This window comes from Nerophis lumbriciformis, linkage group LG22 (assembly GCF_033978685.3).
Source record: "Nerophis lumbriciformis linkage group LG22, RoL_Nlum_v2.1, whole genome shotgun sequence".
NCBI lineage: Eukaryota > Metazoa > Chordata > Actinopteri > Syngnathiformes > Syngnathidae > Nerophis > Nerophis lumbriciformis.
The window spans coordinates 27982403-27998676 of NC_084569.2; the positions used below are offsets into that span (position 1 = coordinate 27982403).

The following is a 16274-nucleotide window of genomic DNA, read 5'->3' on the forward strand; positions in this document are numbered from 1 at the left end:
TCCGTAAGAAGCCTTTGAAAGTCCTGGAGTGGCCTAGCCAGTCTTCAGACCTCAACCCCATAGAAAATCTGTGGAGGGAGTTGAAAGTCCGTGTTGCCCGGCGACAGCCCCAAAACATCACTGCTCTCGAGAAGATCTGCATGGAGGAATGGGCCAAAATACCAGCTACTGTGTGTGCAAACCTGGTAAAGACCTATAGTAATCGTTTGACCTCTGTTATTGCCAACAAAGGTTATATTACAAAGTATTGAGTAGAATTTTTGTTATTGACCAAATACTTATTTTCCACCATAATTTACAAATAAATTCTTTAAAAATCCTACAATGTGAATTCCTGGATTTTTTTTTCACATTCTGTCTCTCACAGTTGAAGTGTACCTATGATGAAAATGACAGACCTCTGTCATCATTTTAAGTGGGAGAACTTGCACAATTGGTGGCTGACTAAATACTTTTTTGCCCCACTGTATATATATATATATACACATATATACACACACACATATATATATATATATATATATATATATATATATATATATATACACATTATATATATATATATACACATATATAAAACATTCGAACTGGGTCCAAACAATTAGCATAATCACTAAAAAGATCATTCACACACAAGGGTTTGAATAAATAAGACTGGCCTTGATGGATTTTTTCTTTTCCACCAGTGCCATACGAGTTTATTTAGCTGCTGTGTATGAGGCAGCGTCTCTGGGAGGACAGTAGCAGAAGTCCAAACGTGTGTAAACATGCAGTCCATTCAAGTATTACTTACTTCACAAGCATATGTGCTATCTACTTGTAATGTGAGGCGTGTCAATCAAGAGAGGTGCAAGTGCAAACATAAATATACATCAGCAAATCACTGAAATTCCCTTTTACCTTTCAAGAGGAGTTCATCCATGGAACTTTGCCCTTCACTCAGCATTCTGGAATGACATTAGCATTTCATCAAGTCACCTTCCGACCCATTGTTCCCTTTAAATGCTTTAAGAACACACGTCTTTGGATGGGATCAAATAAATGAGCAATTACCCTTCCTCAAAGGGCCACTTCAAACGTTTGTCGACCTACTCTACATAATTATAGAAAAATGGTCGACTTTGGCCAAAAACGTCCTTAAAGATGAAGAAAAAAAAACAAAAAACTTCCCAGCAAGAACAAAGGGAGAGTTGAAGGGAGGACGGAGCGACAGCCTGGATTGTAAATGTGGAACAAGTGTACACTCGGGGTGTCATCATCCCATACTGACTCACCATATTAACAAAAAAAAATTAGTATATTTTAGTCAAGTTATCTGTGGTAGGCTATGGACAACTGGGAGCTCGCAGCTACACAACAGCTCAGCACACAATAACAAACAAGCTAAACATACGTAATATGTGCCCTTAACTAAACGATATTGCAGTCTTTAGGTAATCTAAAGAAGTATCTAATAATCATCGTTGCATATTACAAACCCCAAAAACAGTGAAGTTGGCATGTTGTGTAAATGGTAAATAAAAACAGAATACAATGATTTGCAAATCCTTTTCAACTTATATTCAATTGAATAGACTGCAAAGACAAGATATTTAACGTTCGAACTGGAAAACGTTATTTTTTTGCAAATATTAGCTCATTTGGAATTTGATGCCTGCAACATGTTTCATAGAAGCTGGCACAAGTGGCAAAAAAGACTGAGACAGTTGAGGAATGCTCGTCAAACACTTATTTGGAACATCCCACAGGTGAACAGGCTAATTGGGAACAGGTGGGTGCCGTGATTGGGTGTAAAAGCAGCTTCCATGAAATGCTCAGTCATTCACAAACAAGGATGGGGCCAGGGTCACCACTTTGTGAACAATTGCGTGAGCAAATTGTCCAACAGTTTAAGAACAACATTTCTCAACCAGCTATTGCAAGGAATTTAGGGATTTCACCATCTACGGTCTGTAATACCATCAAAAGGTTCAGAGAATCTGGAGAAATCACTGCACGTACCATTGAATGCCCGTGACCTTGGATCCCTCAGGCGGTACTGCATCAAAAAGTGACATCAGTGTGTAAAGGATATCACCACATGGGCTCAGGAACTCTTCAAAAAACCACTGTCAGTCACTATACAGTTGGTCGCTACATCTGTAAGTGCAAGTTCAAACTCCACTATGCAAAGCGAAAGCCATTTATCAACAACACCCAGAAACGCTGCCGGCTTCGCTGGGCCCGAGCTCATCCAAGATGGACTGATGCGAAGTGGAAATGTATTCTGTGGTCTGACGAGTCCACATTTCAAATTGTTTACTAATTACACAACGTGCCAACTTCACTGGTTTTGTACTTACACACACAAAGCCTCCAGGGTAGAAATGTATTTGAAAGTTTCCAGTAACAAACGTGTCCGCATCACTCGATTTACTGAGCCATGATCATAACTTAATGAGTTATTGTGGTGTCATCAAAAAATCAACTTAAAGACAGAATAAGTCCACTCTAGACGGTTAATAATAAATAGGTTAGTGTTTTTCGTACCTGCTATTGTTTTAGTCATTGAGTAATCTACTGATTAGTTTCTTTGATGAATTGAGTCATCGGATAAAACAGCCTCAATGTCAAATAGTTGAAATAAACAAAGAGTTATATATATATATATATATATATATATATATATATATAGCCCGGCCCCAAATGTTTTTTAACTCAATGCGGCCCCCAAGTCAAAAAGTTTGGGGACCCCTGGGTCAGAAGTTATTAGGATATTGTTTGAGTGTTTTCCACGCACCTTCTGCCTAAAATCAGAGGAAGGTAATAAAAATGCTCCTTTCGATAGCTCATAAAAATAACATAATAATTAACAATCCATCCATCCTTTTTCTACCGCTTTTCCTTTTTGTCCGAGAAAAACATTTATATCGTGATACAGTTTTCAGCCATATCGCCCAGCCCTATAATATCGTCTGGGATCAATATCGGTATCGGCCAATAATCAATGCTTCAAAATCGTATCGGAAGTAAAAAAAAATAAATAAATAAAAAGGTTGTATCATGACACCCCTAGTGTACACCGTATCGCAATAGTTATTTTGATGTCTATTCTACTTTGCAAGGAACATTTAAAAATTCTGACATTGACAATAAAAATGCTAAAAAAAAAATAAAAAAAATAAAAAGTCTTTACATGATGGTGAGTTCAAGTACGTTGTGTGGTTACTGGCTTTACATTTCACAGCAAGTCATTATCCCTTCAGAATAAAAGCCAAAGCTGGCCATTGATCTGGTGCAAAATACACGAGTGTAACAGCATGAGTAGGAATGCACAGTTCAGTTAGAGAGAGAACAGAGAGAGGACAGAGCGGTTCAAGGTCAGTTGGTTCTCTGCATCATCCTCATCCTCATCTTCATCCTCCCTGCTGGGACTCTGCAAAAGAGGGAGTGCATTGGAGTCAGGTGCAAAATATGAATGGACACATCTGCAGTCATCCCTTTTTAATCGCTGCGAATAAGCTGCAGGCCTTACTGTGGCAACTTTAAACTAATATGAATTCATCCAATATTTTCATAGTTATTGCCTAAAATACATGTTAATACAGTTTTATTTTAACAATACCTGTAAACATGAAATAATAACAACCCATATGACGTTGACACTTGTTTTGTATCCAATATAGTAGCCTTGAATAGCATTGAGTACTGTTCACATTTAAACCGATACGGCACCTGGGAATCGATACCAGTACTTAACGGTACCAATTTTCGGCACTTTTGTCTGTATTAATAAATATTATTTTTCTTGATAAAATAAAATCATTTTTATTGCAACTTCTAAAAATGAGCTGATCATGATATCTGTGATATAGTGAAGATGCAAGTGTGTATATTTACTGTATACTGTGCGTGTGTATATACTCTATATATACATATGTATGTATATATGTATGTATATGTATATATATATATATATATATATATATATATATATATATATATATATATGTATATACACACATATATATATGTATATGTATATATACATACTGTATATGTATATATACATATATATATATAAACATATATACATACATATATACATATACAGTATAAACATACATATATACATATACTGTATATACATATATATCTATATATATATATATATATATATATATATATATATATATATATATACACATACATATATATATACACATACATATATATATATACATATATATACACATACATATATATTTATATATATACACATACATACTGTATATATACAGTATATACTTGTATGTATATATACATATATACATACCGTATTTTTCGGACTATAAGTCGCAGTTTTTTTCATAGTTTGGCCGGGCTCCAGTGCGACTTATATATATATTTTTTCCTTCTTTATCATGCATTTTCGGCAGGTGCGACTTATACTCGGAAAAATACGGTATTTATATATATACATATATATATTTACAGTATATACATATATATATATGTATATATATATATATATATCTATGTGTATATATATATATATATATATATATATATATACATATATATATATGTATATATACATATATATATATATATATATATATATACATATATATATATACATAGATATATATATATACATACATATATATATATATATATACATATATATACATAGATATATATATATACATACATATACATACATATATATATATATATATATATATATATATATATATATACACACATATACATATACATATACATATATATATATATACATATACATATATATATATGTATATACATATATATATATATATATATACATATATATATATACATATACATATATATATATGTATATACATATATATATATATACATATATATATATATATATATATGTATGTATGTATATATATATATGTATGTGTATGTATATATATATATATATATATATATATATATATATATATACATATATATGTATATATACATATATATATATATGTATATATACATACAGGTATGTCTGTTTGTCTGTGGGTAAGTACCTATGTGTGCCCGTATGTGTGTATGAATGTATGTATAAAAGTATGAATAATTGTGTGTATGTGAGTATGTGTATGTATTTGTAAAAAAATCAGAAATCGATTTATAGAAAAAAAAAAAAAAAAAAAAAAAAAAAAAAATATATATATATATATATATATATATATATATATATATATATATACTTTTTAAATCTGTCCTGTCCAGCCACTCAGACAAATCATATTATAGATGTAGATGATTTATATCTGCTGTACACATTTACTTTATAAAAAAGAAGTGTTGGGTATGTTGCCTTATTTGTATTTGACTTTATTAAATGTTTGGGCAGAATTTTACTAAACAAAACCAGTTTTCTTTGAAGTAATATGACAATTTATCACAGCTGTTTATCTATTTTATGGAGGAATGTAGTTAATCATAGACTAAATGTTATTAAAAAAAAGTATTGACTTGGAATCGAAAACCGTTTTCAATTAAGAATCAAATCGTGTGGTGCCCATAAATTCCCAGCCCTTGGAAAACGGTGCTTCGGCTTATGTTGGAAACAATGATGTATCTTCTTGAATCCTAGCACATACCCAATCTGACGTCCTCCTCCTCACCACTCACAGCAGCAGAGGAAGGAGCATGACGACCCCTCAGGACTGCGGAACCTCCCAGAGCTGGGCGTGTCCGTGCACGCCGCGATAAACGCATGGAGGTCGCTGACGCGTACCTGCTCCTGTGTTTGCGCCTGATGAAGACCACAAAGAAAACACCTGTCACCCCTCCATTTTGGTTATGTGTCCAATGCCGGGAAGCAAGGGTACCATGATGGTGTCGTAGGCTCCGGTGATGAGCGCGATGAAGAGGGACAGCACCATGTAGATGAAGAGGGAGATGAAGGTGTAAAGGTAGACCTGGCTGAAGATCCAAACCAGTGTGCCGGTCCGCTCCATCTCGGCGAACGTCACAAACATGTCATCGCCGTTAATCAGCGAAAAGAGGCACTCTGACACCATGGGCAGGGAGCGAAACTGGAATGGAAGTAAACCATAAAAGCACAGACATTGCTTATTTTGAATTTATTTTTGTACAAACCCCGTTTCCATATGAGTTGGGAAATTGTGTTAGATGTAAATATAAACGGAATACAATGATTTGCAAATCCTTTTCAACCCATATTCAGTTGATTATGCTACAAAGACAACATATTTGATGTTAAAACTCATAAACTTTATTTTTTTTTTGCAAATAATAATTAACTTAGAATTTCATGGCTGCAACACGTGCCAAAGTAGTTGGGAAAGGGCATGTTCACCACTGTGTTACATGGCCTTTCCTTTTAACAACACTCAGTAAACGTTTGGGAACTGAGGAGACACATTTTTTAAGCTTCTCAGGTGGAATTCTTTCCCATTCTTGCTTGATGTACAGCTTAAGTTGTTCAACAGTCTGGGGGTCTCTGTTGTGGTATTTTAGGCTTCATAATGCGCCACACATTTTCAATGGGAGACAGGTCTGGACTACAGGCAGGCCAGTCTAGTACGCACACTCTTTAAGTATGAAGCCACGTTGATGTAACACGTGGCTTGGCATTGTCTTGCTGAAATAAGCAGGGGCGTCCATGGTAACGTTGCTTGGATGGCAACATATGTTGATATGTTGCTCCAAAACCTGTATGTACCTTTCAGCATTAATGGCGCCTTCACAGATGTGTAAGTTACCCATGTCTTGGGCACTAATACACCCCCCATACCATCACAGATGCTGGCTTTTCAACTTTGCGCCTATAACAATCCGGATGGTTCTTTTCCTCTTAGGTCCGGAGGACACGACGTCCACAGTTTCCAAAAACAATTTGAAATGTGGACTCGTCAGACCACAGAACACTTTTCCACTTTGTATCAGTCCATCTTAGATGAGCTCAGGCCCAGCGAAGCCGACGGCGTTTTTGGGTGTTGTTGATAAACGGTTTCCGCCTTGCATAGGAGAGTTTTAACTTGCACTTACAGATGTAGCAACCAACTGTAGTTACTGACAGTGGGTTTCTGAAGTGTTCCTGATCCCATGTGGTGATATCCTTTACACACTGATGTCGCTTGTTGATGCTGTACAGCCTGAGGGATCGAAAGTCACGGGCTTAGTTGCTTACGTGCAGTGATTTTTCCAGATTCTCTGAACCCTTTGATGATATTACGGACCGTAGATGGTGAAATCCCTAAATTCCTTGCAATAGCTGGTTGAGAAAGGTTTTTCTTAAACTGTTCAACAATTTGCTCACGCATTTGTTGACAAAGTGGTGACCCTCGACCCATCCTTGTTTGTGAATGACTGAGCATTTCATGGAATCTACTTTTATACCCAATCATGGCACCCACCTGTTCCCAATTTGCCTGTTCACCTGTGGGATGTTCCAAATAAGTGTTTGATGAGCATTCCTCAACTTTATCAGTATTTATTGCCACTTTTCCCAACTTCTTTGTCACATGTTGCTGGCATCAAATTCTAAAGTTAATTTATTTGCAAAAACAAAAATGTTTATCAGTTTGAACATCAAATATGTTGTCTTTGTAGCATATTCAACTGAATATGGGTTGAAAATGATTTGCAAATCATTGTTTTCCATTTATATTTACATCTAACACAATTTCCCAACTCATATGGAAACGGGGTTTGTACACACAATAAAAACTACTAATTTACAATGTAGGGCTGTACAGTAAACCGGTACTAGTATAGTATCGCGGTACTAATGAATCAAAAACGGTACTATACTCTGTTTGAAAAGTACCGCTTCCCCATATTATTTTTTTACAGGCATGACAGGGCGGCGTCGTCACGTCGTGACATTGCTGGTTTTACAAGCAGATGAGCATGTTCGGCAGCGCACACACACGGAGTACTAACAAGCAGACACAAGGTGTAGACAGAAAAGGGATAACGGACGCATTTTGGTCTAAAAACTAAAGATAAAGGTGAAGTTACAACACTGAAACACCCTCAGGAAGAGGTGCTTTAAGACATGGCTAGCTAGCAGCTAACATCCATCTGCAGTTGGCATTGTTTTAGCTACTTCTAAATCACTAATCCTCGCCTCCATGGCAACAAATAAAGTAAGTTTATCCCAAGTACTATTATCAATGGAGGACGAGGAATAGCTCAACATGCTTCACTTAACACCATAGGAGGATACAATAGCTCACCGGCGTTACAATGTAAACAAATGCCATGGCTGGATCTACACCTGACATCCACTGTAATGATACCAAGTACAAGAGCGTATCTAATCGATACTACTTTGATTACATCTATATATTTTATCGTCACAAAATCTTTTTTCTTTATTTTTTAAAATTCATAATATATTCATAAATTCAGGAAATATGTCCCTGGACACATGAGAATGTAAATTATGACCAATGTATGATCTTGTAACTTGTTGGTATCGGATTGATACCCACATTTTTGGTATCATCCAAAACTAATGTAAAGTATCAACAAAGTGATCATTACATTTAAACAGAAGTGTAGATAGAACATGTTGAAACGGAAAATAAGCAGATTTTAACAGTAAATGAACAAGTAGATTAATAATCCATGTTTACAGTTTGTCCTTTATTATATTGCAAAAATAATAGAATGATAAATGACACAATATGTTACTGCATACGTCAGCAGACTAATTAGGACCCTTTGTTTGTTTGTAAAAGACAAGTTGTCTAGTATGTTCACTATTTCATTTAAGGACAAACTTGCAATAAGAAACATATGTTTAATGTACCCTAAGAATTTTTGATAAAATAAAGCCAATAATGCCTTTTTTGTGTGGACCCCACTATTTAGAAAAGTATCAAAAAGCATCGAAAAGTATCCAAATACATTTTGGTACCGGTACCAAAATATTGGTATTGAGACAACCCTATTACAAGCATTGTATTTAAGTGTACATTTCTAAGTACAGTGTTTCTCAACCATAGGGCCATGCCGGCAAAAAATATCTGTTTCTCACTGCAGCGTTTTAATGCCAATTGTCAAAAGCTTGCAATTGTCTGTAAAGACAGTAAGCATTTGACAATGATAATCTTGAATAATCCTCTCTGAGTTGCCACTTTATCATTGTGGAGGAGTTTTGAGTGTCCCAATGATCCTTGGAGCTATGGTGTCTGGGAGCTCACATGGCCCCTGGTAGGGTCCCCCAGGACAAACAGGTTCCTAGGTGAGGGACCAGGCTAAGAGCAGCTCAAAGACTTCTATGAAAATAAACAAACAAGGACACCGTTTGTCTGGAGCCAGGCCTGGAGGTGGTGCTCAATGGCAAGCGCCGGGCCTGTCCCCATGGGGCACAATACTTAGTGAAGGTCCCACCTCCAATAGACTCAACACTCATAGGAGGGTGCATAGAAATCGGGTACAATGTGAGCTGGCTACAGAAGCTAGCTCTTCGGGACGTTGAACGTCACCTCGCTGGGGGGGTAGAGGCCTAAGCTGGTGCGCGAAGTGGAGTAGTTCCGGCTGGTTTCAGTCAGACTCACTTCGATGCACAGCAAGGGCTCTGGAACCAGTCCTCTCGAAAGGTGCCGGACTCTCTTTCACTATCGCGTTGCAAGCAGTGAGCGGCGACGGGCTAGGGTGGCAATACTTGTTGCCCCGCGGCTCAGAGCTTGTACGTTGGAGTTCAACCCAGTAAACGGGGTAGCTTCCCTTCACCTTCGAGTGGGGGGACGGGTTCAGACTGTTGTTTGTTCCCCAAACAGCAGCTCAAAGTACCCACTCTTTTTGGATTCCCTTGAGAGAGTACTGGAGAGTGCTCCCCCAGGTGATTCCCTTGTTCTGCTGGGGGACTTAGACGCTCACATTGGCAAAAACAGTGATGCCTGGAGAGGTGTGATTGGGAGAAACAGCCACACGGATCTGAACCCTCGTGGTGTTTTGTTATTGGACTTTTGTGCTCGCCACAGATTATCCATAACAAACACAATGTTCAAACATAAGGGTGTCCATATGTGCACCTGGTACCAGGACAACACCCGAGGCCGCAATTCGATGATCGACTTTGTGGTTGTGTCATCGGATTTGTGGTCTCATGTTTTGAACACTCGGGTGAAGAGAGGGGCGGAGCTTTAAACCGATCACCACCTGTATGAGTATGCTCCGATGGTGGGGGAAGATGCCGGTTAGCCCCAAACACATTGTGAGGGTCTAATGGGAACGTCTAGCAGAGTCTTCTGTCAGAGAGAGTTTAAAATTCCCACCACTGGAAGAACTTCAAACATGTCACAAGAGAGGCGCTGGACGTTGAGTCCGAGTGGACCATGTTCCGTGTCTCTATTGTTGAAGCAGCCAATCTGAGCAGTGGCCGCAAGGTGGTTGGTGCCTGTCGTGGCAGTAATCCCAGAACCCGCTGGCGGGGAGGGATGCCGTCAAGCTGAAGAAGGAGTCCTATCGGGTCCGTTTGGTCCGTGGGACTCCGGCGCCAGCGGACAGGTACCGTGAGGCTAAGCGGCTTGCGGCTTGCGGCTTTCATGGTTGCAGAGGCAAAAACTCTGAAATGGGAGGAGTTCGGGGAAGCCATGGAAAACGACTTCCGGACGGCTTCAAAGCGATTCTGAACCACCAACCGCCGCCTCAGGAGGGGGAAGCAGTGCACTGTCATTGTGTATGGTGGGGATGGTGTGCTGCTGACCTCGATTAGGGGTGATGTGGATCGGTGGAGGATTATTTCGAAGACCTCTTCATTTCCACCTACACATCTTCTTATGAGGAAGCAGTGCCTGGGGTATCTGTGGTGGGTTCTCCCATTTCTGGGGCTGAGGTTGTCGAGGTAGTTAAAAAGCTCCTCGGTGGCAGGGCCCCAGGGATGGATGAGATCTGCTCGCAATTCCAAAGGGCTCTGGATGCTGTTAGGCTTTCTTGGTTGAAGATATACTGCAGCATTGCGTGGACACCGGGGGCGGTGCCTCTAGATTGGCAGACCGGGGTAGTGGTTCTTCTCTCTAAGAAGGGGAACCGGAGGGTGTGCTTCTATTATCATGGGATCACACTACTCAGACATCCCAGAAAAGTCTATTTAGGCGTACTGGAGATGAGGCTATGCTGGATAGTCGAACCTCGGATTCAAGAGGAGCAGTGTGGTTTTCATCCTGGTCATGGAACTGTGGACCAGCTCTATACTCTCAGCAGGATCCTTAAGGGTGCATGGGAGTTTGCCCAACCAGTCTACATGTGTTTTGTGGACTTGGAGAAGGCATTCAACTGTGTCCCTCAGGAAGTCCTGTGGGGAGTGCTCAGAAATTATGGGGTACCGAATCGCCACAATCAGGGGATCCGGTACCTGTATGATCGGCGTCAGAGCTTGGTCCGCATTAGTCCATCCCCTTTCCAGTGAGGTTTGGACTCAGCCAGGGCTGCCCTTTGTCACCGATTCTGTTCATAACATTTATAAACCGAATCTCTCGGCGCAGTCAAGGCGTTGAGGGGATCCGCATTGCTGGCTGCAGAATTAGGTCTCTGCTTTTTGCAGACGATGTGGTCCTGCTGGCTTCATCTGGCAAGGATCTTTAACCTTCACTCTCACTGGGATGAGAATCTGCACCTCCAAGTCCGAGTCCATGGTTCTCGAACCATCTTCGGGTTGGGGAGGGGATCTTGGTCCAAGGGGAGGAGTTCAAGTACCTCGGAGTCTTGTTCACAAGTTAAAGTACCAATGATTGTCACACACACACTAGATGTGGTGAAATTTGTCCTCTGCATTTGATCCATCCCCTTGTTCACCCCCTGGGAGGTGAGGGGAGCAGTGGGCAAGAGCGGTGGCTGTGCCCAGGAATCATTCTTGGTGATTTAACCCCCAATTCCAAACCTTGATGCTGAGTGCCAAGCAGGGAGGTAATGGTCCGATTTTTTTAGTCTTTGGTATGACTCGGCAACTCACAACCTACCGATCTCAGGGCGGACACTCTAACCACTAGGCCACTGAGTAGGCCTAGTGGTAAGTGAGGGAAGAGTTGATCGTGAGATCGACAGGTGGATCAGTGCGGCATTTGCAGTGATGCGGACCCTGTATCGGCCCGTCGTGGTGAAAAAGAAGCTGAGTTGGAAGGCAGACCTCTCAATTTACCGGACGATCTACATTCCTATCCTCACTTATGGTTATGAACTTTGGGTTATGACCGAAAGGACAAGATTACAGCTACAAGCGGCCGAAATGAGTTTCCGCCACCGGGTGGTGGGGCTCTCCCTTAGAGATAGGGTGAGAAGATCTGTCATTCGGGAGGAGCTCAGGGTAAAGCCACTGCTCGCCCACATTGACAGAAGCCAGATGAGGTGGTTACGGCATCTAATCAGGATGGCCCCTGGATGCCTCTGGGGAGGTGTTTAGGGCATGTCAGGCCGGCAAGAGGCCACAAGGAAGACCCAGGACACGTTGGGGAGACTATGTTTTCAAGCTTGCCTGGGAACGCCTCTGGATCCTCCGGGGGGAGCTGGACAAAGTGGCTGGGGAGAGGGAAGTCTGGGCTTCCCTGCTTAGGCTGCTGCCCCCGCGACCTGACCTCAGATAAGCGGAAGAAGTTGGATGGATGGAAGTTGTTTTGTTGGACCTCAAATGTAATGCTTTTTAATGCCATTTAAGACCTTTATTTTCATAAACTTAATTTAATGACTTTTAATGACTCACAGAAACCCTGAACAAGAACAATAAAATCATGAACTTGGCTCAAAATACAGATACATTTCATCATCTTGCTACAGACAAGTTTAGTATGTTGTTAATTTTTCATCAACAGTACCTCCTAAAATGTGGTTTAAGGTAGCAGGCCTGTTATAGTTTTTCCTACCAAAAATAATATTTTTTTTTCTAATATCAAGTGACAATTAATTAACTTTAAACCAATCAGAAATATTGGAAAGTTCTTAATTTTATTATTTTGTGAAGCAACCAAGATTAGACTGTGATATTAAAAGACAGATATCATCTGCAAACATGTACATTCTTACAATTATATATTTTTTAATAGTTGACATGAATTAGAAATAAAACATGGGCCTGAACTGGAACCCTGAGTAACCCCAGAAAGTCATGAAAATTTAGATTATTGATAGAAACATTAAACGGGTCCTATCCCGGTCTTTAAAAATGTATTGGATCCCCATTGTACAAAACCCAAACCCAGTGAAGTTGGCACTTTGTGAAATTCTTAAATAAAAATTTAATACAATGATTTGCACATCATTTTTAACTTATATTCAATTGAATAGACTGCAAAAACAAGATATTTAATATTGCCAATAATCATTAACTTAGAATTTAATGGCAGCAACACATTGCAAAAAAGTTGTCACAGGGGCATTTTTACCACTGTGTTACATGGCCTTTCCTTTTAACAACACTCAGTAAACGTTTGGGAAATGAGGAGAACAGTTTTGGAAGCTTTTCAGGTGGAATTATTTCCCATTCTTGCTTGATGTACAGCTTAAGTTGTTCAACAGTCCGGGGTCTCCGTTGTGGTATTTTAGTCTTCATATTGCGCCACACATTTTCAATGTGAGACAGGTCTGGACTACAGGTAGGCCAGTCTAGTACCCGCACTCTTATACTATGAAGCCACGCTGTTGTAACACGTGGCTTGGCATTGTCTTGCTGAAATAAGCAGGGGCGTCCATGATAACGTTGCTTGGATGGCAACATATGTTGCTCCAAAAGCTGTATGTACCTTTCAGCATTAATGGTGCCTTCACAGATGTGTAAGTTACCCATGTACAAATTTTAAATAAGCTTGAAGTGCGAGTGCCATGAATCCAACAGGATGAATAATTATAGTTTGTTTTGAAAATGAAGCTACTCTAACATGTCCAAAATGGTGTGCACTACCTTGGTATGATACGGGCCCAGTACAATCCATCCACAGAAGCAGTATCCCAAATATATGGCGGCCGCGCAGCAACAGAAACGGATGACATTGGGAAAAGCAGCCCGGAGTGTCACGATCAAGATCTAGGTCAGAAATAGAGAGCAAGGAAAGGACGAAATGATACACTTCCTTCAAATTAAAAGCAGACAAGAGAAGAGTAAAGGCTTTTATTGTTTTTTGCGTGCATGTCTTACGTTGTATTTCTGAAAGAAGCTGAGATAACGGATGACTCCCAGCCATACCAACAAAGTGGACGTTCCCAGCAGGATGGAACACACGTCGTAGGATGATAAATTCTGTATCAAAACAGAAATATTTAACAAACAAGACTATCTTAAAGTGGCATCTTGTACTATAAGTAATAATAGTAGTACACTTTTATACCGCTTCTTTTGTTAAATTTGCTAGTTCGGGGGTCAGCAACCCGGCACTAAAGAGCCGCCCTAGTGGGTACCTGGAGAATTTTTAAAAAATAATTGAAAATGGAAAAAAATGGGGGGGTGGAAATAATTGTTTTGTTTTAGTATGTTTTTGTTTGAGGACAAACATGACACAAACCTCCCCAATTATTAGAAAGCCCACTGTTTAATATGTTTGTGTGTATGCTTCACTGATGAGAGTATTTGGCGAACATCGTTTTGTCCTACTAATTTCGGTGGTTCTTGAACTCACCATAGTGTGGACTGTGACGCAACAGTTGTTTACATGTAAAATCTTCCACTCCTTCCTTGTCTCATTTTGTCCACCGAATGTTTTATACTGTTCGTGAATGCACAAAGGTGCAATTTGTTGATGTTATTGACTTGTTGGAGTGCGAATCAGGCATATTTGGTCAGTGCAAGCTAATTGATGCTAACATGCTATTTAGGCTAGCTGTATGTACATATTGCATCATTATACCTAATTTTTAGGTATATTTGAGCTCATTTAATTTCCTTTACTTTTATCCTCTTTGTATATAATTTAGTTGTGCATGTCTCATGACTAGGGATGATGTTCGAACCCGGTTGTCCCGTTTGTTCGATAAGAAAAGAACCGATTCCATGGACTCGAATCCCTTTTTGAGAACCGGTTCTCGTTATCGAGGCCACTATAGTAAACAAAATGAGTTGGTTCTTTATTTGAATCCCTGGGAACGAATCCCTTCCCACAGGAAATGCCCTGTGGGACGGCAATGTTATGCCCATTTGATTGTAGACTCTTACTGACACCTTGTGGCGATATGAAAATACTACGCGTCAGTAGTTTGGGCACTTCCGGGTTGGCGAGGTCAGTTCAGTCCATGAGACAATTGAGAAGTAGACAAGTTGTGTTAGCTCTTACAAGACTTGGAAAAGATAAGTCTGTAAGTAAACTGTTTAACTTGTTTATCTAACTCTATATTAAGGCGGAAAGTGGTTAAATTTGATACTAAGATGTTTATTGAAAAACGATTTTTGTGCACTGTTTCAATGAATGTTTTGAGGACTTAAAATGGCTGCCAGTCGTGTATTTCCACCATCGAAATAGTTTCAACCCTCAGAAGTATTTGTTTGATGATGGTACTGTATATTTGTGTGAAGCTAATATTTACATATTGTGTATTAAATTTCAGTATGTTAATTAAATCACATAGCTTATACATTTGTCATTGTGTGTATTTCAGTTTAAAAAATATAAAAATAACAGTCCATTGCAAGACAAAAGTAAAGATAGTAAAAGACGAAGCAAGATCAACAACAATAAATAGCCTAAATGGATTAATCTGCTTTGGAACTTTATTAGACGTCTTGGATTGTTTGTTAGCTGTCTGCCTGTGTGTGTATTAGTATGTTCCAATAGCAGCAGAAGTGCACTTTTTGAAGAGCTGTATTATTTTCAGTTTTGTGCCCAAGGGACTGATTTTATTTAACACTATATTATTATTTATACACTTATAGTGATCACAGAGACAGGTTGTTTTTGTGTTACTGTATATATTTGTTTTTCTGAAAAATCCCACTTAATATACTTTGGGTCACAACAGTCAATATTTATTTATTTTATTTTTTTAGGGGGGTTACAGTCAATATTTATTTTTATTTATTTATTTTTTTTCTTTCTTATAAAATAAAAGTGAGCTTTTGTTAAACCAAATATTGTGTTTTTTAAAAATATACAACAACCTATCTGGATTCGATAAGAGAATCAATAAGGAATCGGTTCGATAAGAGGATTTGATCATGGGCTCGAACTCGATAATTTCTCATCAAACATCATCCCTACTCATGACACATTATCTGTATGTAATATTGGCTGCATTTTTAGATAGTTGTTTGTGTGCCATGTTGTTCCAAATCACAGCAAACA

At 39.0% G+C, this 16274-nt stretch overlaps 1 protein-coding gene across 1 annotated transcript in view; it reads right to left on the reverse strand.

Annotated features, from left to right (window-relative positions):
* Positions 1-646: 646 nt before the first annotated feature.
* Positions 647-16274, reverse strand: part of mcoln1b (mucolipin TRP cation channel 1b) — a 58419-nt gene continuing 42791 nt past the window's right edge. Inside the window, exons 10-14 of the mRNA XM_061973507.2 lie at positions 14141-14242; positions 13907-14029; positions 5868-6074; positions 5637-5791; positions 647-3415 (exon numbers count right to left, since the gene is read on the reverse strand). Of these exons, the coding sequence (XP_061829491.1) occupies positions 5657-5791; positions 5868-6074; positions 13907-14029; positions 14141-14242 (567 nt within the window). The 3' untranslated portion in view covers positions 647-3415; positions 5637-5656. The remainder of the gene's footprint in view (positions 3416-5636; positions 5792-5867; positions 6075-13906; positions 14030-14140; positions 14243-16274) is intronic.